Source organism: Patiria miniata, unplaced genomic scaffold (assembly GCF_015706575.1).
Source record: "Patiria miniata isolate m_02_andy unplaced genomic scaffold, ASM1570657v1 HiC_scaffold_24, whole genome shotgun sequence".
Lineage (NCBI taxonomy): Eukaryota > Metazoa > Echinodermata > Asteroidea > Valvatida > Asterinidae > Patiria > Patiria miniata.
The window spans coordinates 808,763-830,796 of NW_024037063.1; the positions used below are offsets into that span (position 1 = coordinate 808,763).

At 42.7% G+C, this 22,034-nt stretch overlaps 1 protein-coding gene across 2 annotated transcripts; it reads left to right on the plus strand.

The window, feature by feature from the left end:
• The first annotated feature begins 132 nt into the window (after window positions 1-132).
• LOC119732048 (ATPase family AAA domain-containing protein 1-like) lies at window positions 133-12,600 on the plus strand. Of its 2 annotated transcripts, none has more exons than XM_038205415.1 (10): window positions 133-221; window positions 2,116-2,352; window positions 3,226-3,445; window positions 4,717-4,874; window positions 6,469-6,618; window positions 7,361-7,450; window positions 8,940-8,990; window positions 9,533-9,669; window positions 10,586-10,767; window positions 11,169-12,600. In XM_038205415.1, the coding sequence occupies exons 2-9, from the start codon at window positions 2,179-2,181 to the stop codon at window positions 10,725-10,727; spliced, it is 1,122 nt and encodes a 373-aa protein (XP_038061343.1). In that variant the 5' UTR covers window positions 133-221; window positions 2,116-2,178; the 3' UTR covers window positions 10,728-10,767; window positions 11,169-12,600. The 2 variants fall into 2 exon arrangements, with proteins under 2 accessions (XP_038061343.1, XP_038061342.1); XM_038205414.1 differs by having other exon boundaries at window positions 11,176-12,600.
• Window positions 12,601-22,034: the final 9,434 nt, after the last annotated feature.

Genomic DNA, 22,034 nt, shown 5'->3' on the forward strand with positions numbered 1-22,034 from the left:
CAATTACTGTTTCAAATATAATATTTAGCTTGAAATCTACTTTATCGATTCCATCGATATGTAATCGAAACTCGCTTCTACAAGCGAGTCGTTATTTCGCAATCACAGGAGCCAGAATGCGCGATTTCTTTAGCCCAATTGATTGAAGCGCCCTCTCGTGACCATTTGTGTTAAGCAACCACACTTGTGAAAAGGAGAAAACTTGAAAAGGAGAAATTTTGGTAAGTTGAATATCGACCAAAAAAATCATAATTCTAGGCCTGCCACTAGGAAAACAATTTTCTGATTATTTCGGAAACGAAGATGAAGACTTTCAATGCTACTTTTCTAAAGCTTTGACTAGCATGTAGATTAAAATATAGCAGGAAATGTGTAGCATTTACTTTGGTGATTGGGAATGATTTTTTTTGCATTATGTCACTCGGATCGGAGAAATGGGAATTCCCCGCGCGTCCTTGCGCAATTGTGTGTCCTTTGAGCAAATTTGTAAATTAGTAGGAAAAAATAATATGAAAGAAACTCATCTTGACAAAGGAATCGTGCTCATTGATCAGGAAGGTATTTGCACACACCAGCAGTTTTGGGTCAAAAATGTAAAGGATACACAAAACGAAGTGGCTATCGTTACGGCACTCGTTGTTTAGCGCCCTCTACGATATTTTTTTGATACGCACGCAGGTATATAATTATTTGTTTCCCCACGTTTTGTCGAGCAGTGCGCCAGCTCAGCCGATAGAGGGTAGGATTTTGCACCGCGAGGTTGCGGGTTCGAATCTCAGTTTTGCACTCAATTTTTTTTCCTTTTCTAACCTGAGGCTTTGGAGGATTTTTTTTAAAAGGGAAATAAAGTCCGAATTTCATAAAGTTCAAATTCACTTTTTTCCTTCTAATTTTATATTTTCTTGTCATGTTTTTTTATAAAAGTTGCCAGGTTGCAGTCTACCGTAACGATAGAAAATGGGAAATGCGTTACGGCTGCCGTAACAATAGCCACTGCCTACACAAAAAGAGGTCATTTTGCTTCATCTAAATTTATTTTAAATTTAAGGGACTTAAAAATGATCTTGTCATGACTTGCATATTTATGTGTATGGAGCTATCTAAAAAAAAAATACTGAACGAAGTGCAAATGTAGTATTATTATTTAAGTTATTCAGAAAAGGGATATTTCTGCAGAGCAGCAGTAAACAGTAATGAAATATTCTCAGCTTTATACATATAGTCGTGTTCCCTAAGGTGGCGCACTTCGAAGCTTATATACCCAACTTTCCTCGTGTAGTGTTGCCAAACCTCTTTGTTGACAAACCTCAAATTCATGCAGTAACATACTGGTACCTTTACCTTATTAATGCGTGCTATTTAACCTCTGTGACCAATTTTGGTTTCATAAAATTTAATCCAAAATTCAAAAACGGTGGCGTCCGGAAATTGGGCACAAATTCGCGGAGTGTTCCCTAACGTGGCGCACTGAAATAAATCTCGGAAAATTCCAAATTAACATTTAAGAATTTCTGTTAACTTGATAAATTCTGATGAATCATTATTATCTCTACTTACATACCCAGCCAGATGTTTGTCAGAAAATTATTTTCTTATTTTTTCGGGGCATTTTCAAAGTGTTCACTTTGCACTTGAAAATAAAATCGGAAAATCACGCCAAAATAAGTTTATCTTCTAACTTTGTAACGGGTAAATAAACTCGCGATTTATGAACGGGAGTGTTTGGAACTTGATGAAATGTCACTTTCTGTGAAATTTCAGTTAAAACTTTTGCTCTAGCTAGGCGCTACAGGCGAAAAATCAAAGTGCGCCACGTTTGGGGCCGCGCCACGTTAGGGTACATCAACAATATACGTAATTCAATTTTTAGGCCCAACGTTACGTAAATTAACTGATATAAAAGTTACAAAATCACACATTTCTACTTGCTTCTTAAATATTAGTGAGTAAATGTTGTTTGCTATAATGCCAAGTTTGCAGTAGGTATTGCTACATCGGTTTGTTACAAAAAATCCAACTTTTTGTAGTTTTACGAGAGATGCCATTCATAGCTTGCCTCGATCCTTACCACTCCATTTACTAAGATGTTGTTATCCTGACACCATCTTCTTGCAGAAGTATTCCAAAAAAGAGAAGAAGAAATTTTCAACCACCAGCATCAAGAATTCGCCTTCTGCAATGCCCGGTGGGGAGGAATCAGTGCGTTCGGTCAAACTGAGCCTGTCAAAGAGTGAAATCTTCGGCCTGGTCTTTCGTCTGGCCGTGCTCGGCGTCTCGACTTACTATGGAGTCAGGTGGATTGTCAAGGCCATGGATCCGACACGGAAACAAAAACAGGAAGCTCAAGAACAGGTAACAAAAAAAGGACTTTGGTTATTTGTTTTTCTTCAGATCACTGATCACAAGTCACTACAAGTCTTCACAAGTCAATTACAAGTCAGCGAGTTCTTCCTTATTCCTTACAAATGCAGACTTCATGGCTGAAGATAAACGCACTGCCAGAAACACTGAGGCAAACTCCTTCTCTTAGCAATAAGTGTTAACTGGAATCTTTTACATGCATTACACAGCACGCGGGACCTACGGCTTTACGTCCCATCCGAAGGACGAAGCAATAATGGTTGAGTGTCTTGCTTTAGGACACAAGTGTCAAGACCAGGACTCGAACCCACGCTCTGCTGATCAGAAACACCAGAGCTTGAGTCCGGTGTTCTTAACCGCTTGGCTATGACACTCGACGTTTCAAGTCAAGTCACAAGCTTTTTATGAATGAAGTGTAACAAAGGTATCCTTTTGTCATTTTTCATCTCCTTCTACTTGTGGCCTAATTGACTTGTGATTGACAAAACCGGCAATTTTATCCATAAATTTGGGTCTCAAAGGTTTTGTGGTATTCAGAACGGATGACAGATAAACATGCAGGAAGCAAGGCTGGAAATATCAGATATTTCAAGCCTCGCTCCCTGCGTGTTTATCAGCCAGCGACCCAATCGCAACAAGCGAGGCCAGAATATGAGTGTGCTACCCGAGGGTGATGGCTTCAACCCACCTGGCTTGAGGTCGAGTGAAAATAAATCCCGCGCCTCGTTACGTTCTTGTCAAAATAATCCAAGCTTGAACTGGTTGAACACTGCTTTCAACGTGGCTTGAGACTGGGTTGTTCGTGATGGACTTGTGATCTGTAGGACTCGACTTCAACTCTTGAATCTCCTCTTTCCTCAACAGGCCCAGAAGTTGATGAAGAGCATCGGAGTCAAAGGCGTCAAGCTCAGCGACTACGAGATGAGCATAGCGGCCCAGCTGGTCGACCCCCTGACCCTGTCCATCACCTGGGCCGATATCGGGGGCCTGGAGACCATCTGTCGGGAGATCAAAGAGACCATCCTACTACCCATGAAGAAGAAACATCTCTTCAAGGACTCGGTCCTCCTGCAACCTCCAAAAGGTTGGTAATGTGTCTGTGGCGTCTTGAGTGGAGACTACCTGTGTTGTTTTGACCTTGAATTGGTCATGGTGTAGTGGCGTTAATGCACAAATACTCAAGTTACCTTTAGATGTAAAAGATAATTTGTATGTGTTTTAGCAGTGTGGAAGCTTGACCAAACAACTACAGTGTCAGTCTTTGGCCATTGTGTCCTTGGGCAAGCCACTTTACCCCCACTTGCCTCTCTCCACCCAGAGGTATAAATGGGTACCGGCATGAAGCCCGGTTCAAACTTCACAAGAAAGCGAAAGCGAACTGAAATTTGTGAGGTCAACAATACTTTCAAGGCCCGTCCACCATTGTTGACGACATGAATTTCACTTTGCACTTGCTTTTGTGTGAAGTATGAACAGTCTTGAGCTGGGGAGTAACCTGCAATGGACTTCCAGGGGGAATAGAAATATTCTCGGTCATTTCATACCAAGGAAACCGGAGATAAACGCCGGCCCGATGGGCCATATTGGCTCGTGATAGATTTTACTATTTTACTAGATGAGAAACATTTTTTTCCAGGACAGTAGAATGCTGCTTTAATGTTTACCACAACACCAAACATGTGGCCATAACTAATATCTCTTTGGCCCGGACATATGTGACCTGTTCTGTCAAAATCCGACTTTTCTGGGCAAAAGGTCAAAATGAGATTTTTGCATATTGTTAAGACATGTTCTTTTTCTTTTTAATAGGTGGTTTAGTTTTTGAAATCGGTCATTCCTGGGCAGAGTTATGCTATTTTGAAGTTCATTGTGTCGAAAAGTAGAAAACGGAGAAAATGGCCACGAACGTCACAAAACAGTAATTTCTTTAACTGATATACCTTAACAAATCATCAAAAATACTATATTTAAAGTTCAAATTAGGGTTTCAAACTTTAATATTATATTTTAGACATGTTCAGGATTACAAATATGCAAAAATTTGAAAATCGAAAAAAATCACTCCCTCAGCGTTTTTTGGCCCTATCTTAATTTCAACCTCTGCCCAGAAGCGTCTGCTTTTGACAGAACTAGTCACATATTATGTATACTGAGCATTGACAGCTGAAAATAACTGTAGCAAACCCCTCTTCGATGAACGAATCTGGGCAAGTGATCATTTACGCTCATGAGGTTCCCTTCAAAGGAAAAACCATGTGCATTGCCCCCTCCCTCCACCTCCCCCCCCCCCCCCCCCCCCCCCCCCCCCCCCCATAGAGTTATTTTATCTGAATCAAATGCTGCTTTCATTGTCAGGTGTGTTGCTGTATGGCCCGCCTGGCTGCGGTAAGACCATGTTAGCCAAAGTCATAGCCAAGGATGCCGGCTGTCGCTTCGTCAACCTCCAGGCCTCAAATCTCACCGACAAGTGGTACGGTGAATCCCAGAAACTGGCATCGGCCGTCTTCTCACTGGTAAAGAAAACATTCACCTTTGTACTCATCGACTGTTTGTATGGGCTGTACTGTGGAAAATATCAACCGAAGAACATTAAACCCTGCCTCTCTCAGTCACAAAATGGAGTGAGATACCCTATCTGTCAAAATCTATCAAGTGACAGTTTTTGACAGTTTTTGTATATTGGGCTCATATTGGGACAATTGACAGGCTGTGGCAATGTTGTCAACATGAAGGTACCGTCCCTTGACTGACATTGATAGATATGGCGGGTTTAAATACTGCCGAGTGTCTGGCAATGATTGATTTAATTCAGAAACAATGAAGGCACAAAAGGTTCACTCATGCATCAAATCGGTACATCAAGACGTCTTTTAGTGGCTTGGCTCTATCCTCCTGCATTCTGCAAGATAGTTGATTGTAACATTATTTCAATATTAGGTTTTGCCCTAGTGATTACCCGAGTGATTGTGAGAAAAAAAATCACTCGGGTGGGACTCGAACCCACCACCTCCTGCTTACTAGTGCAGACTTTCTTACCACTCGACCACCGAGCTTGCCGGGGTCAGCTGGATGGCTCGAATCTGATATAGCAGCGGGTACCGCAACCAAAACTATTCATATAAGATGGAATTTTAAAAATATGTCGGTAAGGGCAAAACCCAATATTGAATTAACATCACCCCAACTAAAATTGCATCTTATGAATAACTTACTTTACACATGTAAATATGGGCACTGTGGTCCATGGGTCCGAGTGCGTTAGAATGAGGCTGATGGGACGATGGGGAGGAGGAATTGTCACTACACATACACTTAGCCACTAATCCACTCTCAAAAGCTTTGCGGGTGTTGGCAGTGGCGTAGCCACAGGGGGGGGGGGGGGGGGGGGGGGGGCGTGGGGGCAACAGCCCCCCATGAAACCTTGTCGCCCCCCCCAGTCGCCCCCCCCCCCTCCCCCCCACTGAGATTTTGAGTTTCTAAAAAAATTATCATTGATCTACATGACGCCATGGGCGTCAATCCGGGGGGGGGGGGGGGGGGGGGACAGGGGACATGTCCCCCCCCAACACACTATCAAATGTCCCCCCCCCAGATTTTTGAACTCGTGTCTCATTTACAGGGCCCTATTATGTACTACAATGTATCTTTTGCTTAGAAAATATTGGTTAAAGTGGTCAGAAATTGCCTCAGATAGCACCACAGAGCATTTAGAATCCAAAATGTTCAACCTCGAAAACGATGTTCAAATAATTATCTTTTGCTAAGAAAATATTAGTTAAAGCATGGAGGAAAGTGGTAAGAAATTGCTTCAGATCACACCACAGAACATCTAGAATCAAATTTTTCGGGCCCCGAACCCCACGCCATGAGGGCTTTGCGCTTCGCATCAGTTCTGATCAAGGTATGTCCGCCCCCCCCCCCCCCCACTTTTGAGAAGCGATTGACGCCCCTGCATAACGCCCCCCCATGAAATGTTCCAGCGCCCCCCCACTGAAAAATTCCTGGCTACGCCACTGGTGTTGGCTATCCCCGTGTCCAAAGTCAAGTCTTTGTCTAGTCTTAGTTTGGTTCCTCCTCATTGTACCATATTCGTTTCTCACTTCCCAGGCAGTCAAGTTGCAACCAGCCATCATCTTCATCGACGAGATCGATTCCTTCTTGAGGTCACGGGCCAGCCACGATCACGAGGCAACGGCCATGATGAAGGCACAGTTCATGACAATGTGGGACGGGCTGATCACTGACAACAACTGTGACGTAAGGTTGATTTTCGTAGCATGGACTGTTTTGCATGGTCCCGTTTATTTGTTCTCAAGCTTTATTTTGTAACCATTGGAACGCTGTGGTCCAGTGGTTCCGGTGTTTGCCTTGCATGCCGTGGTACGTGGGTTTGAACCCTGGCGGGGAACATGGTGCTTGTGTTCTTGGGCAAGACATTTTACTACAATTGCCTGGTTCTACCCAGGAGTATAAATGAGTACCTGTGAAGAATGTGCTGATTTCGAGCTGCTGCAGAAACTGGTGTCATGGGCTGATTAACAGGCTTAATAATTGTGAAGTGTTTTTGAGGCCATTGGTATAGCGTCATATAAGCACCGCATTATTATTTTGGAGGTACATTTTTTGTACATTTTGCTCAGAAGTATTTGGCATTTTTCACAGATTAAGCCTGCTGGTTCCTGAAATAGTCTGAGTGAATTCATAGTTATTCCAAATGGAAATTGGAATTGAGCGTGTTGCTATTTGTTAGATATCTTATAAAGAATGTTCATACTTCCTCTTTTCAAAAATCAATTTCAGCATCAAATGATGATGTCATCATGACATCTGTTCAATTTTGAGCTATGAAATTTTATTGTCGATATATGTACTATATTTCAGCCCAATCAGTCATGTAGTTTCTACATATATGACTATTAAAAAAATACATTTGGCATCACATGACTCATGATATTATTATAACAATTTTTTGATATCCTGGCTCGTATTTTTTCACCAGGTGATCCTAATGGGCGCCACAAACAGACCCCGAGATGTCGACCCGGCAATTCTAAGAAGAATGCCTACAACATTTCACATTGGCCTGCCTGTAAGTATGCACAGTCTGAGAGTCATTTTTTGCATTATTTGATTGTCTTGTCTTGTCTGGTACCGCACAAATTGCTTCAGGTGGCTATCAACGTACAGTTGTCCATCATACATGTACATCACCATCATACATGTACATCGTTTTTTACCCCTCAGCCGAGAGGCTCGAGGGGTATTGTCATCGCCTAGGGCGTCCGTCCGTCCGGATGTATGTATGTCTGTCCGTCCGTCCGTCCGTCCGTCCGTCCGGGTAGCTTGGTTTCCGGATGATAACTTGAGTTAGAAATGTTGTTTGGGGTTGTAACTTCGGTAGGGGGTTGCCCTTGGGAGTAGGCAAGTTGGGATTGGTTTTGAGGTCAAAAGGTCAAAGGTCAAGGTCACCGTGGTGAGTTAAAGGTAAATGGTTTCCGGATGATAACTTGAGCTAGAAATGATATTTTGGTGGCTAACTTTGGTAGAGGGTTGCCCTTGGGAGTAGGCAAGTTGGGATTGGTTTGGGGGTCAAAAGGTCAAAGGTCAAGGTCACCATGGTGAGTTAAAGGTAAATGGTTTCCGGATGATAACTTGAGTTAGAAATGGTATTTTGGTGTCTAACTTTGGTAGAGGGTTGCCCTTGGGGGTGGGCAAGTTGGGATTGGTTTGGGGGTCAAAAGGTCAAAGGTCAAGGTCACCATGGTGAGTTAAAGGAAAATGGTTTCCGGATGATAACTTAGGTTAGAAATGAGATTTTGATGTCTAACTTTGGTTGGGGGTTGCCCTTGAGAGTAGGCAGGTTGGGAATGGTTTTGGGGTCAAAAGGTCAAAGGTCAAGGTTACCGTGGTGAGTTAAAGGTACATAGTTTCGGGATGATAACTTGAGTTAGAAATGATATTTTGGTGTCTAACTTTGGTAGAGGGTTACCCTTGGGAGTAGGCAAGTTGGGATTGGTTTTGGGGTCAAAAGGTCAAAGGTGAAGGTCAGCATGGTGAGTTAAAGGTAAATGGTTTCCGGATGATAACTTGAGTTAGAAATGAGATTTTGATGTCTAACTTTCGTAGGGGGTTGCCCTTGGGAGTAGGCAAGTTGGGATTGGTTTGGGGGTCAAAAGGTCAAAGGTCAAGGTCACCGTGGTGAGTTAAATTTAAATGGTTTCCGGATGATAACTTGAGTTAGAAATGAGATTTTGGTGTCTAACTTTGGTAGTGGGTTGCCCTTGGGTACAGGCAAGCTGGGATTGGTTTTGGGGTCAAAAGGTCAAAGGTCAAGGTCACCTTGGTGAGTTAAATGTATATGGTTCCGAATGATAACTTGAGTTAGAAATGAAATGTTGGTGTCTAACTTCGGTAGGGGGTTTTCCATCGGTACAGGCATGTTGGGACTGGTTCTGGGGTCAAAGGTCAAAGGTCAAGGTCACCATGTTGAGTTAAAGGTTAATGGTTTCCGGATGATAACTTGACTCTGGCTGAGGGGTTTCAACAGCAACGCTGTTATTTTTTTTTTTTTCTTTCAGGGACAGAGGGAACGAGAGAGCATATTGAAAATAATTCTACGCACCGAAAAGGTTGGTAAACTACATTTACCATATTTACTTCCATTCGTTGTTAGGCTTCCATGTCATTGGAGTGCCATGGCCTCATGATCTGGAGCATTGAATTTGTGGTCTGTGGGTAATTCTGCAGGTTGTGGGTTCCAGTTCAGTTCAGCCTGGGGTTGTTGTGCGTGTGCCCTTGGGCAAGGTACTTTGTCACGCATTGCTTCTCCCTACCCAGGAGTAAATGGGTACCTGTGAGAGCAGAGATGGTTGTTGTGATTGATTGTAGCTGCTTTGCGCCGAAATGGCAGCATCCAGCTGTATACTCCCGGAATGTTTCAGTGTCCCAATGAGCAGAGTAATAATGATGTAGCGCCTTGAACACCAATAATGGTGGATACGTGCGCTTTATAAATTCCCATTATTAGTATTATTATTATTTTTTAATGCAGTGTTCTATTGCATTCCACACAATCGCTATGGGAACACAGACCACTGCAACCATATAGTGTTGTAACAATTTATGGTACATTACCGCACGATATCTCATTTTTTGGTTTTCCGATGTGTAGCTTGCAGACACCGTCAATCTATTGGAGATTGCCGATCAGACAGACGGATTCTCCGGTAGCGACCTGCGGGAGATGTGCCGCAATGCTTGCATCTACACAATGAGGGACTACATGAAGAACCAATCAGGACTTAACAGGTCAGGGGTCAAGTTTATGCACAGAATCTCCCCACCCCCTATTGCCCCGCCCCCTCAGTACTACATCTTTAGAAATCAGGTGTCATTGCTGAAACTATGGCTCCAGCTCTGGCTCCTGTAGCACAGAGGCCGACTCTCATAGACCCCATTGGTAGAAAGTGTACCTTTGCAGATTAATGTGCTCGGCTCATATAAGCTGAGAACCAGTTAAAGGGATAGTAGTATACAACACTACTGCTATCACAAGGTACCAGTTTTACTTTTGGATCCAGGAAAAATAAATTGTCGTAAAGTATCTTGCTCAAGAACACAAAGTTGACTTTGGCTGGCTAAGATTAACCGCAACCGAGTGTGACCTGGAAAGATTTTGGTTGCAAGCACCGTGGCCACTCATCAAATTTGAAAATCCCAAGATGACCGCAGAAAAATTCCCAAGATTTCCCAAAATATCAGCATTATGTATCAAAATAGCAGCACAGACCCTATTTTTATGCAAATGGGGCCCACGAAGTGCAATTAACATGTTGCTCATGTGCAATCCGTACTTAAGTGTGCTCTCAATAGTACGAAAAAAAATCCCAAGGCTCAGCGAAACATTCCCAAGCCCTGGCCTAAATTCCCAAGATCTTGGGAAAAATCCCAAGGAGTGAACACGCTGATTGCAAGGCCCTGTTTCCTGGAGCTGCTTAACCCAGAAATTCGCTAAGCACAGAACATATTTGCTAAGCAAAAACAGGTTACCAGCTAAACCAACATTGCCATGTACACCTCTGTTACTGGTTCTCCGCTGGCTGTTGCTTAGCACAAACATTTGATTAGCAAACAACATTTTCCGCTTAGCTACTTCACGAAATAGGGCACGGGTCACACAGTGCTGGCTGAATTTTTAATTTTTTTTCTTGCTTATTACCCGTAGCGATGAAGGTGAAGCTCAATCAGCAGAGGAGTCGCTGCGTCCTGTCTCCATGGAAGACCTCAGCACCTCGCTGCTCAAGACCATCGAGACCAAACAGCTGCAGCCTGGAGGTGCCAGCAAAGCTGCACTCCCTCTGGACTAGAGTAGGCGGTACCATACCCAGTGGATAGTGGGCATTTCAGGTCAGATGAAATGGGATGTAGGGCAGATTTAGAGTCAAGTACATGCAATTTATGACAAATGATACCGAAAACAGTTGTACTTTTGTATACGTGCAAGCTGTGGTTCACACTCGCCTTCACGTATACGAAAGTGCAACTGTTTTTTCGGTACCATTTGTCATAAAGTGCATAGTTTTGTACACATTATCACTGTTTTGGGCCAAACAAAGAGTATATGGCTAGATTGCTACGGAATTTCTGTACTGATCAGTCGCAATTTGAGCAAGATGTGCCCAGTAGTTTTTGAGTTGGACAAAAAAGTATTAAGGGGGACTTTCTTTTTTGGTTGAGTGTATAGTTCAAACTCGCTGCCTTTATACATTTTGTATGATAAATGTTGTTTCGTTTTGTTTCCCCTCCAATCTACAGGAATGGAGATCTTGCCAACTGACAAATATGTCTGTTCAGTCGCTGACAGTACTTGCGCTCATATAACTGACAAATGTTGTACTGGTCTTGAGTCTTGTCATGAAAATGTAAAGGAATTCTGTTCTTGGGAAGATGTAAAATGTACAAAAGTGTTACAACATGAGCAATATTTGTGATATATGTATATGCAACTCCTGTCCATCTGTGAGTTGAGAAGATGTGGATACTGTTTTTAATGCTGCGAAGCATAAATGTATACTTTGGAGAATGTATCCAAACAGTTTGTGGCATAGGTAGCTACAGTATTTTGCAAAACCAAAAGCAAAATTCTTCAGAAAGCAAATTAGGTAACAGCAGTAATTTTCGGAAAGTCAGTAGTAGTTCAAAACCCCTGCACATGCAGAAAATTCCCAAGTATGGTTGATATTATTCTTGTTTAATGTCATTTTATATGCTGTTATTGAGCAGCCAAAAATGTTCAACCATATGCGTGTAAATAACAGTTCATGTTTCTTTATTTTTTGTTTTTTAATGTACAGGGTGTCTCTCAAAAAAAAACACTCAAAGTGCCTTTTTTTTACAGCTTTATGAAGCATAAGTCAAATTTGTTTTGATTTGTCCGTAAACCTAAATTTGTTAGCTTGAATGTACTGAAAACATAACTTCAATCGGTTCAAGACTTGTTGGGTTGTGGCTAATTAAACAAAGACATTCCTTTTTCATTTTGTCCACGGCATCCGATGTTTGACTGCTGCAATGAGAACAAGGCCCAAACTTGCATCCATGAAACAACCAAGTAGAGGGCAGAACAGAACAGTAAACATCTAAGAAATAAAACAAAATAGTCTTTTTCGGGACTACCATTTCTTCCAAAAAGAGGAAATGACCATTGTTACCAAAAAATTAACATAAAAAAGAACCAAATAAAGAAAAAAAAGATTAGAAAAATTAAAGAGAGTAAAACTACCCTCACCCAAATTCATTACATTCCTAATAAATGACAATTAAGACGGTGGACAAAATTAAGAAGCGACATTTTTTGAATAAGCCGTAACTCAATAAATGCTGTTCCGATTGGAAAGATGTTTTTGGTTGCTGAAAAGCTGACGAACTATACTTTTCAAATAACGGTATCAATATTTCTGATATATATTTTAAAAGCTGTGACAAAGACGGTGCTTTTAGGGTGGTTTTTTTTGGGGGGGGGGGGGGAGACACACCCTGTACAAAACAGTGATGTGTGCAATGGTCATCGTACGTGCTACCAACTTACATATAGGAGACAATTTGTTTGAGACATTGTTTCCAGATTTTTTTAAGACTAACGTAATGCGTGTAAATTGCAAGGGTGTAAAATTATATTTGCCACCTTCGTACTTGACAGACGATAGTAATAAATGAAAGCATTCTTTGCCAGCAAATTTATCAGAATTGCCTTTCAGTTTTTTGCAGCATTTAATAAAAAATGGGCTCATATGCCCAGCCCACGACAGATTTCATTTGCAGTACCTAGGATGATGTACGCTTACAAAGTAACGTGAAATATGTCAAGAACTTCACTTTTTTTCCCTCAAAATTTATCATCTCCACATTCACATTTCAACCCTTGTTACAAGTTTAACCAACGCTGTTTAACATTTAACAACCGTAACTCTCCTCAAATCCTCCAAAAAAAATCCTCCAGTTGGGTTTTCAGGGATTTTGGAGGATTGAGGCTGAATGGCAAAAATAAAGAGTTGGTTGATTTTGGAGGATGCATTGTGTCGAGTTTGTTTGTAGGCTGTACCCTTATGTTCAGTCATGCATAATTGAGCCCTGCATTATGCTCGGTATCATCCGCGCTGCTTCTGAATATCATCTGCACTGCCTCGAGCCATTAACAGCGATTGTTGGAGGATTTTGAAGGATTGAGGCAGTGGTCACCCCTCCACTGAATAAATTCAAGATAACAGATGATTTTGGAGGATTGAGGCTGAATCCAATTTTTACAAGGTGTAATTGGAGGATTTTTGCAGGATTGAGGATGGTTCCTTTTGAAAGGGCCTAGAGAGTTAGGGTTCACCAAAAATTATCACCAATGTCGCACTCCTCACCACATCATCAGAGGCATCACCTATACCGGCATCATTCTCACCACAATTCTTTTTCAAAAGTGTATTTTCCTCAACCCCCCCCCCCCCCTTATACATGTACACCTACTACTACATCATTAATATAAATATCATCTTAAATTTCTTATCACCACCACTTCCCTCGACATCCAGGCCTTTAGTTCAAAAAGGGGAGAAAAACCTACTAAGCGCGCCAGAATTATGCATCGAGGGTAATGGGTTCATTTTCGGTGTCGTCCCCCCAGCTTTTAAAAATTTTCTTCCGGCTGGCCGCGTCACCAGGCGAGGCGCTAGATCTCACACGCCGACCGCGACAAATTTCATCGGCGAGGCGATGACCAAATGGCTTTGTCGCGGCTGAGTTATTAAGACCGGACTCAGAGAAGTGGACCAGGGGACAGTGGCCTAGTTTTCAGAGTCCGGGAGGAAGTTCAAATTTTGCTTGACTTTCTCACCATCACTACCCCTGCCCCCTCGCTAAAAAAAAAACACACATTGATTCGTAAGTAACATGGAAACAATTCGTTTCTACAAAGTTTGTGTTCCAAGTTAGCAAGAGCTTATGAACTTTCTGTCTTAAAGAACGTCTTCTGAGTAGCTGATTTTGAATTTAACATTTTATTGAAAACGTAATTTTTGGCCCGTCCATGTCAACTTGGACATTTTAGCACATATCAGTTATCTGTTTGCAATGCTGTGGTTCCATTTTGAATAGCCTGTTTTGATAGGAGTTGACAAGTTAAATGTTAAAAGGTAAAAACTGGGTTGTTAAAAATGCACATTTTTAATAATATTGGCATTGGGAAAAACGTTGCAACCGGACGCCAGTTTTTTCTTCATATGTCATCTCAATGGAGGTCATTAAATGCAAAAATGATGATAAGACATGAATCTGGGACTGAGAGACATTTCCAATTTTGTCAGGAAATAATTAGAAAATGTTCTTGACTCTCCCATAGACTTTGTACACAATCGCGGAAGTGGTGTCAGGTTGCAACATTTTTTCCTCGGCATTTTAGTCAGTTCGTTGAAAGCTGTCACTCTATCTCCAATTTTCAAAAATTAAATGGTCAGTTTTGTATTTTACGCTATTTTGGTTTTTCCCCCGTTGACCCACATATGTATATTTCGGTCTGTTGGCCATTTTTCTATGCTCGGTCGGTTGTGTAGTTGGTTGAAGGCTGTGTTGCCGGCCGGGCGCATTGGTTGGCCGGTCGGGTACGGTCGGTTGACCGGTCGGTACGGTCGGCTGGGCGGTAAGGTCGGATGACCGGCCGGACGACAGGCAAGTCGGTAAATGAATAACACATTTTGAAAACAAAATTAATGTAATGCAAAATGTGAATGATGTACCGTCTGTGCTATTTTGGGGGAGTGTGGCCTAGTGGTTAGGGTTTGTGACTAATGATCAGAGGGTCGTGGTTCGAATCCAGCTGCTGGCCATATGTTGTGTCCTTGGGCAAGCAACTTCATCCCCACTTGTCTCTCTCCACCCAGGACCATAAATGGGTACCGACATTAGCTGGGGAGTAACGTACCTGCGATGGACTAGCATCCCATCCAGGGGGAATAGAAATATTCTCAGTCGTTTCATGCTACTGAAACTGGAGATAAACGCCGGCCTGATGGGCCACATTGGCTCGTGACAGACTTTACTTTTTTTACTGTGCTATTTTTGAGTATCACCCCGAAACAAAAATACTTTCTTTTTTTTAAATGCTATTTTCTAGCAGTGAAAGGGTTATTCACTTTTGCATAAGACATCGAACGAAAATAAAGTTATGGAATTATAATTTGGGACCCGAAAATAACTCAATTATCGCAAGCCTGGTTCCCTGCCTCTAATATTACTAGAATCGAAAACGTAGTTGGTAGAACACTGCTATGCTTGCGTGTTCCAGAGTCGCTGGTTCCAAATCCAAAGCAATATTGCACAATTAGCATAGTATTAATATTCATGAGGCTGCACGTGCGCCATCTCTGAGGGCTAATTAAAAGGTTGGACTCGATTACGTCACTGAGTTTTTACCGGTTCACCTATTACCGACTTGACGATCAAAAATATGACCGGCCAGCCGGAGGCTAAGTTATTGTACGAGAAAGATTAGCCAAGGCGGCGGTCCTTTGATGACAACACGTTTAAGAGAAGTAAAAAAAATGAGAAAAGGCACTGAAGAACATCGCCCGGGGCCTTCAGTGTACCATGGACAGCGGGAGTTTTCCCCTTGCCTTTTTGTGTACGTGTCTCTTCGATTTCAATTTCTTGATTCAATTAATAATGTGCGGGGATTATTTATTCTGTGGTCAAAATGAACAACACTCGTGTAGTTATGAACTTGAAAGTTGAAGATGCTTAGATGAAATTATGGGGAGAGGAAAACAAAGCTTCTCCCCAAAGCAAAAACAAAAAAAAATATTTATGAACAGAAAAAAAATCACTTCACTCCACAAATTCATATTTATTTCGTAAGTTCAGAACATGTGATGTTTTTCCGTATAAAGTTGTATATGTAGTTTCCCAAAAGGATGCCAACCCTGGTGCCATGTGAAATACGGATTACTAAGAAACATGGTCATTATCTTAAATGGCTCTTAACTCTCACACGTGACTTATCATCACTGTCCAATGATCTTCACTTAGGGATGCGCAATACAACTAATGAGTCCGTATATCTTCAAGTCAAAATTTCACACTGCACAGTTGCTTCTGTACGGAGAGGAACGGAGAGGCCCAGTTTTCTGAAAGGGTGAAAAAAGTTTCAACATCTGGCAAAGTCCAGGGACTTCTTCTTCTGCAAAATACCTCACAAGAACCTCCCATGTGCAATAGCGTATGTGAAACAGACGGCGTTCATTATAATTCGTGGTTTGTGTACAATGTTCTTATTCTTCCATGATTTTAACTGTTTTAGAAATTGCTCAGTGTTGCCATCTACCCTTTATGCACATGTCCAGATTCATCTGAAGCATTCTCAAATTCAAGATTTTATCTTCGCAATTATTCCTCACCAACCGCTCTCATCGTTCATCAGAAATAAAGATGAGTGATTAGCTGAAATGATTCCAATCAGCACATTGTATAATCATGCACAGCTAATTAGGCATGCCCGACCGCTAGGTCGGGTTCATGGACAATTAACGTGCAACTCGATTCAAACAACAGCCCCCCCCCCCCCCCCAGTCGTAATACAATCATCGCACAGATTAGTCCCCAATTATATTTCATTCAGCAAACGTCGTTTGTCAATCACGGGGCCTTTAGTGAGGAGAGACACAAGCGCCCGAAACATTCCACGTGACACGTCCCTCTCTTTGTGGTGAGCGGTGCCGACACTACCATATTTGGGCACACAAAGGCCGCGCCGCCCGGCAACATCAAAGGCCGCCGGTCGCCACCACCTCCGCAAGAGAGAACCAACCGGCCCCGCCCACTTGAAAATGGAATTTCCCCCAAAGGGGGGCCAAAAGGGTCAGAGCTAATCAGAAAAGGTGGCCAGAGTCTTTTGTTGTTCAGAAGTGTGAAGTTTGCCGCTTTTCCCGTGTTTTTCTTTTGTCATTCATACCTGCAAATGCAATGGGACGTGATATTGTTATTGCACGTACGTTGACATAATTACGGTACCAATGGAACGATTGCTCGGCGTACATGTACCGAATTATGTGCCCCTTGCGTCGGTGGGTTAACGAGGCTTCGGCGCACCGTCGATTGACCCGAGCAGTGTGGCTATTAAGTTATTTGTTTCTTACCATGTGCTGAACACAAGCTACCTCGCCTGGCTAAAATCAATGCCCGCTATGTACTTGTTTACACAAGAAGAAAATATCGATAATTCCCGGACAAATTTATTTTTCCTGGAGCACGAGATGATTTCAGCATGATTGCGTGATATGTTCGGGCCCGGTGTTTCCAAGGCCAGGATGGTTGGTAGCTCCATGAGCTACGCCGTGATGGGGAAGTTTTTTGTCCTTTTTAAAAGTCATTAATTATTTTTCTGGAGTTTTCATCACGGCAGTCGCCAAAATCATCTGTCGTTTATGGACTTCGTGTTTACATTTTGTTTTGCATATATTGTTGTGGTGAATGTTTAGATGGTTTAGACATGTAGGCTTACGTTTTACACGACGGATGTGGTCTTGTTTTCCCAACACTCAGATCAGTGGGAAACAACCAAAACAATTTTGTCTTTCTTGCTATTTACATCAACACGAGCATCAACTGTTTATTAGATATCACCCTAAACAAACGTTGAAGTTACAGAGTGGTGACTGAAGGATGCAGGCAAACAAACAAGCAGCAACGAAGATGGTGGTATCACCATCTTTCGCCGTGGTGAGCAACCGCCTCATAGGACACAAGACATCACCACCATCACAATTGGCATCATTAGACAGCAGGGCCACATCTAAGATCAATTTGATCACCACAATCACAGATCACCATTATCAGCACCACCACCCATCACCCATACATCATTCAAGTTAGCAAAATCACCAGATCTATGATAAACTCCACCATCCCCATTGTGTATCACCATGCATCAGCATCACTACCACCGACCTCAAAATCACCACACAATCACAAGATCAACCTGCCATGATCACCACAACCACTAACATACATCGCTAGCTAGCATCAGTGTCACCATTGTCAGCCTTTTCATCATCAGCACCGCTGCAAGATCAAACTGATCACCTCAGTCCTACATAACTATCATAATCATTACCACCGTCACCCTTGGAATCACATTAGTACCACCATCACAATGTTCAACATGATCACCATCAACTTATCACCCTGACCCCTATACCATCAGCATCACCGTGCTCAACATGATTACATGTATCACCACCATGACCTTTGACATCATCTGCACCACAGTGCCACCATCCAACATTAAATCCACGATAACCTCTTAATTTTAAACCTTCCCAAAGATCTCCCCAGATCTCCTCATTGCTCACCTCTGTAGCTCTACCCGACCTTCCCCCCACCCCTCCCTCCAGCCTCCGGTCGATGCCTTTTGAGTTTCTCCAAGCTCTATTCGCACGTCTTGCCAACCCTGCATTCAGCACCAGCTGCCTGGCGGGCGCGAGGCTTTCGATCGCTCCCTCGGACTCCGATATCCGCCCCTTCGATTTGCACTTTGTCGGCACGTCGCACTGGGTGTCTGACCCCTGCCGTAACGTGGAAAGAGGACCGAGTCTTAACATTTAGATTGAAATTTTCAAACGTCGCGCTGTGAGTATGAGGTGTTCCATACTAATAATCGAACTCTATAAGCATAGAAATTGGTATCGTTCAGAAGTGCCAAGATCAAGCCAGCAAGATCATAACATATAGGTTGAGGCATCATAAAACCTGGATAGAACATCCTGTTCGATTTTAATTTGTTCACCCTTTTAATATAATCCTCTCACTATAATATCCACAAAACACAAAATAATTTCTCAAAAAGTACGTCTACATACAATATCTACACATCGATCATTAATTTCAATGTCAGTTTTGAAAAACCTACTATACTTTTGTGCGTGGCTTCTGTCGTTCTCTGAATGAATACAAAAAAGCAAAATGTTCCTTCAGTTGTTAATTCCCTGTTCAAACAATAGAATAATTGACGGATTTGTTGGGTTTTTTTCCACACCGGGTGATGTGGTGATAATCCATTAAGATATTGAGGTAGTGCAATACGAAACAGAGCTTTATTTTCGATATCAGATTCCCCTTATAGTTTCCTTTCGAATTTATCGCAACACTTAATTATAGTGCTTCGTTTTGATGGGTCATCGGCGATTATTGTTTGAGACAGTCACCTTAAACTATTAGTCACTGTCAGAAGCTTGTCCATGACGGTCACGCAGAGGACGCAGAGAAAAACAACAAACTGCTCCTTTAAATGAAGCATGATAACACCATGCAAATCTCGGCAGAAGTGACCCCTCCCCCCTTTCTCTGACAGTCTTCGTCACTTCTTTTTCTCGCCAGGCGCCTCGACGTTGACACCCACCGTGCGATGCCGGGCTGCACCCCGGTGTGCCGGAGCCGCTGTACGGTCAGAGGGACAAGAGGAGTCCCGTCTGTCAGGGGAAAAAAACACGTACTGACAAACCAGCTCTTCAGCAGGGAACAACAATGGACCCAGGGGTGATATCGAGCGATGTTTTTAAGGGTGATTCGGGCGTATGCTGCGCGGGCTCATCTTGTGGGGATAATTTCAAATACGATTATCTCTTTTCTTGTCGACTCGGAGTGTACGTCATACTGTGATGAGTGACATGGGAGCATACAGATCGTCGTTTGCAATAGTCCTCCGTGGAGCAATATATAGCTCCATGATTTCCCCAACACAGTTTGCTGAAGTTCAAAGGGAATGTGCCAGGTGGTACTCTCCTCGTCTTACGGTCAACTAAAAACCACCTGATCTTTGCACTAAAACGTCCCCATTAATTTGCTTTGCTAAGCCCTGGCTTTCTGAAGCTTCAGATTGTTTTACAGAAGGCACTTTTGGGTGGTTTTTTTTTACAGAAGGCATTGCGCATTAGGAAAAATTGCAAACCAATCGCAGACAATCACAGACATAGTTTAACTCTGATGGTGGCATTTGTGTTTTTTTCTGCGATGTCATCTTTCCATTGATGCTATGTGTAGTCCTGCATCAGATCACAGGACAAGAACATTAGAAATGGGAATGGAAACCAGACTGTGCCTAAATGACGGTCTGGATACACCAAAAATCATGGGAACCACTATACAGATCATCTTCCAATCGTCATCCACCATTTTCACCTCACCCCACCCCCAATTAAAGGAGTATAAGTATACATTGGATATATCTCTTTATGCAACAAAGTTGTTTCTGCAGCTCGGCCGAAACACCTGTCTTCGTTAGGATTCTTCTTCCCCTCCCCTAAATTACACGATTTCGAAGTTTTATACTGGAGGCGAGAAAGAAAGCTTGACTGATAACGATGTCACAGCAAACCCGCTCACACGTGAACTGATGCTACTGATGAGGCAGCCGCCGGTTTGTGCCGCTCACACACCGCCAAAGCATCCCCTCAACCCCCCCCCCTTCACCCCGATGTCTTGTCTCGTGCTCCCGTCCTGATATCACCGGTTATAACACCATCCAACCCCGCTATACCCCTCTCCCACTTCGGGTCATCGACATCGCAACCTCATCGATTTTCCCCCTCCTTTCCATCTTCCTCTCGCCCTCAGATCCAAGCCAGTTTCCTTTTTTCCCCCCATCCTTCAGTCATCTCGCAGTCTCGAGCCCCCCGTGTTGTTTTTGGCTTTTGTGCGCCGCACCTTTCCTCCCGTAAGTTCGCTCTCGTCTCCTCCGTTTATACTTCACAGCGCCGCATCGACTCGCAATTTTTGTCCCCCCGTCTTGCGCTGGAGTGTTGAAAAGTACATGTCGCCCCGCGAACACACGGCCCGTGTACTAAAGACTGCCGTCAGTTCTGCCCCGTGTCTTTCTTCGCGATGTAGGTCTATCTATGGTCAGTGATAATCGCCATCATGCTTCATGAAATATGACGCCTAATTGGACTTAGACGCAGAAAGAAAAGAGACCGAGCAAGCAAGAAAGACGGAGGGATAGCGAGACTTTATATATGCAGCCCTGGAGCTCCTGGTGGGGTGTCCGCACTGACAGGCAGCGCTATGGGACCCATTACCACCATTAGACTTTTCCTTCTTGTAATCGCTCGCACCGCGTGAAATTTTCCTTTACCTATAGACATCTTTCCTTTTGTTTTTTTAATTACAAATTTTGTAATATAAATGAACACCGTGTTGTTCTCTCTTCAATGTATGAAATTACATTTAAATGTCCTTTTATTTCTTCGAAATAGTTTCAGAGTCGCTGCTATTTCAGCTGTTTTGCCGTTGGTGCAATTGAGATGATAAGTTCACAATTCACAGTCAATCGAAAAGAAGAAAATTCATCATTCTATCTAATGAGAGCTTGAAGTTGAAGAAATTAGCCGCAACCAGCGCCTTGAACACAGTAATCAGGGAAAGTACTTCCTCTGCATGCAAAGCGAGAGCAGATTTTCTCCACGCACAAATGAAACAGCGCCCTCACTCGCTTCAGTCATTCTTTGCTTTTCCTTTGTGTACCGCCGTGCTACGAATACACTAATCCTGGTTGACAGGTAGGTATACATCACGCCAAAATAAACAAGTAAATACTACTGATAAATATCTGTAAAGAAAACCTTTAAAGATATAAGTGAAAAGGAAATTACGGGAAAGAAATATTCACATTAACGGAAAGTAAAAGAAGACGTCCTTTTGATGCCATCAAAATAACGAGAAAGTGACAAAATCATTATTGAATATCTGGAGTTAGTATCTGTGAAAATATAATCTGTTGCAGTGCAATTGGAAATCCAAGTTTTACGGAAATTAAACATTAAAATACAACAGTCTAACACTATACAGAAAGCAATGATACTATCCTCTGTTCTTAACATTTTTGGGTTTTATATAAAAGCGAATTAATAGTGCAACTTGGCCAGCAATTGCCGAAATAAAAAGTACACATCGCACCCTAATCTTTCGGGTAGCACCCAGGGCGATACCGGACCAGAGGCGATTTTTGGCCCTCCGCCTGCCCGGACCCAAGCAGCTTTCTCCCCCCGCACCCATCCACGCGCCGACCCGCTCGCTTATGCCAATGCGAATTAATTTCGACACACTCCATCCCCGCTCGATAAATAACGAAACTCACTCAACCA

What these genes read in the sequence shown, in the direction of transcription:
- LOC119732048 (XM_038205415.1), top strand. Translation starts at nt 2,179, where the DNA reads ATGCCCGGTGGGGAGGAATCAGTGCGTTCGGTCAAACTGAGCCTGTCA. An exon ending in CATTTCACATTGGCCTGCCT is followed by an intron (nt 7,451 to 8,939) that starts GTAAGTATGCAC and finishes TTTTTCTTTCAG; the next exon opens with GGACAGAGGGAACGAGAGAG. An exon ending in TAATTCTACGCACCGAAAAG is followed by an intron (nt 8,991 to 9,532) that starts GTTGGTAAACTA and finishes TCCGATGTGTAG; the next exon opens with CTTGCAGACACCGTCAATCT.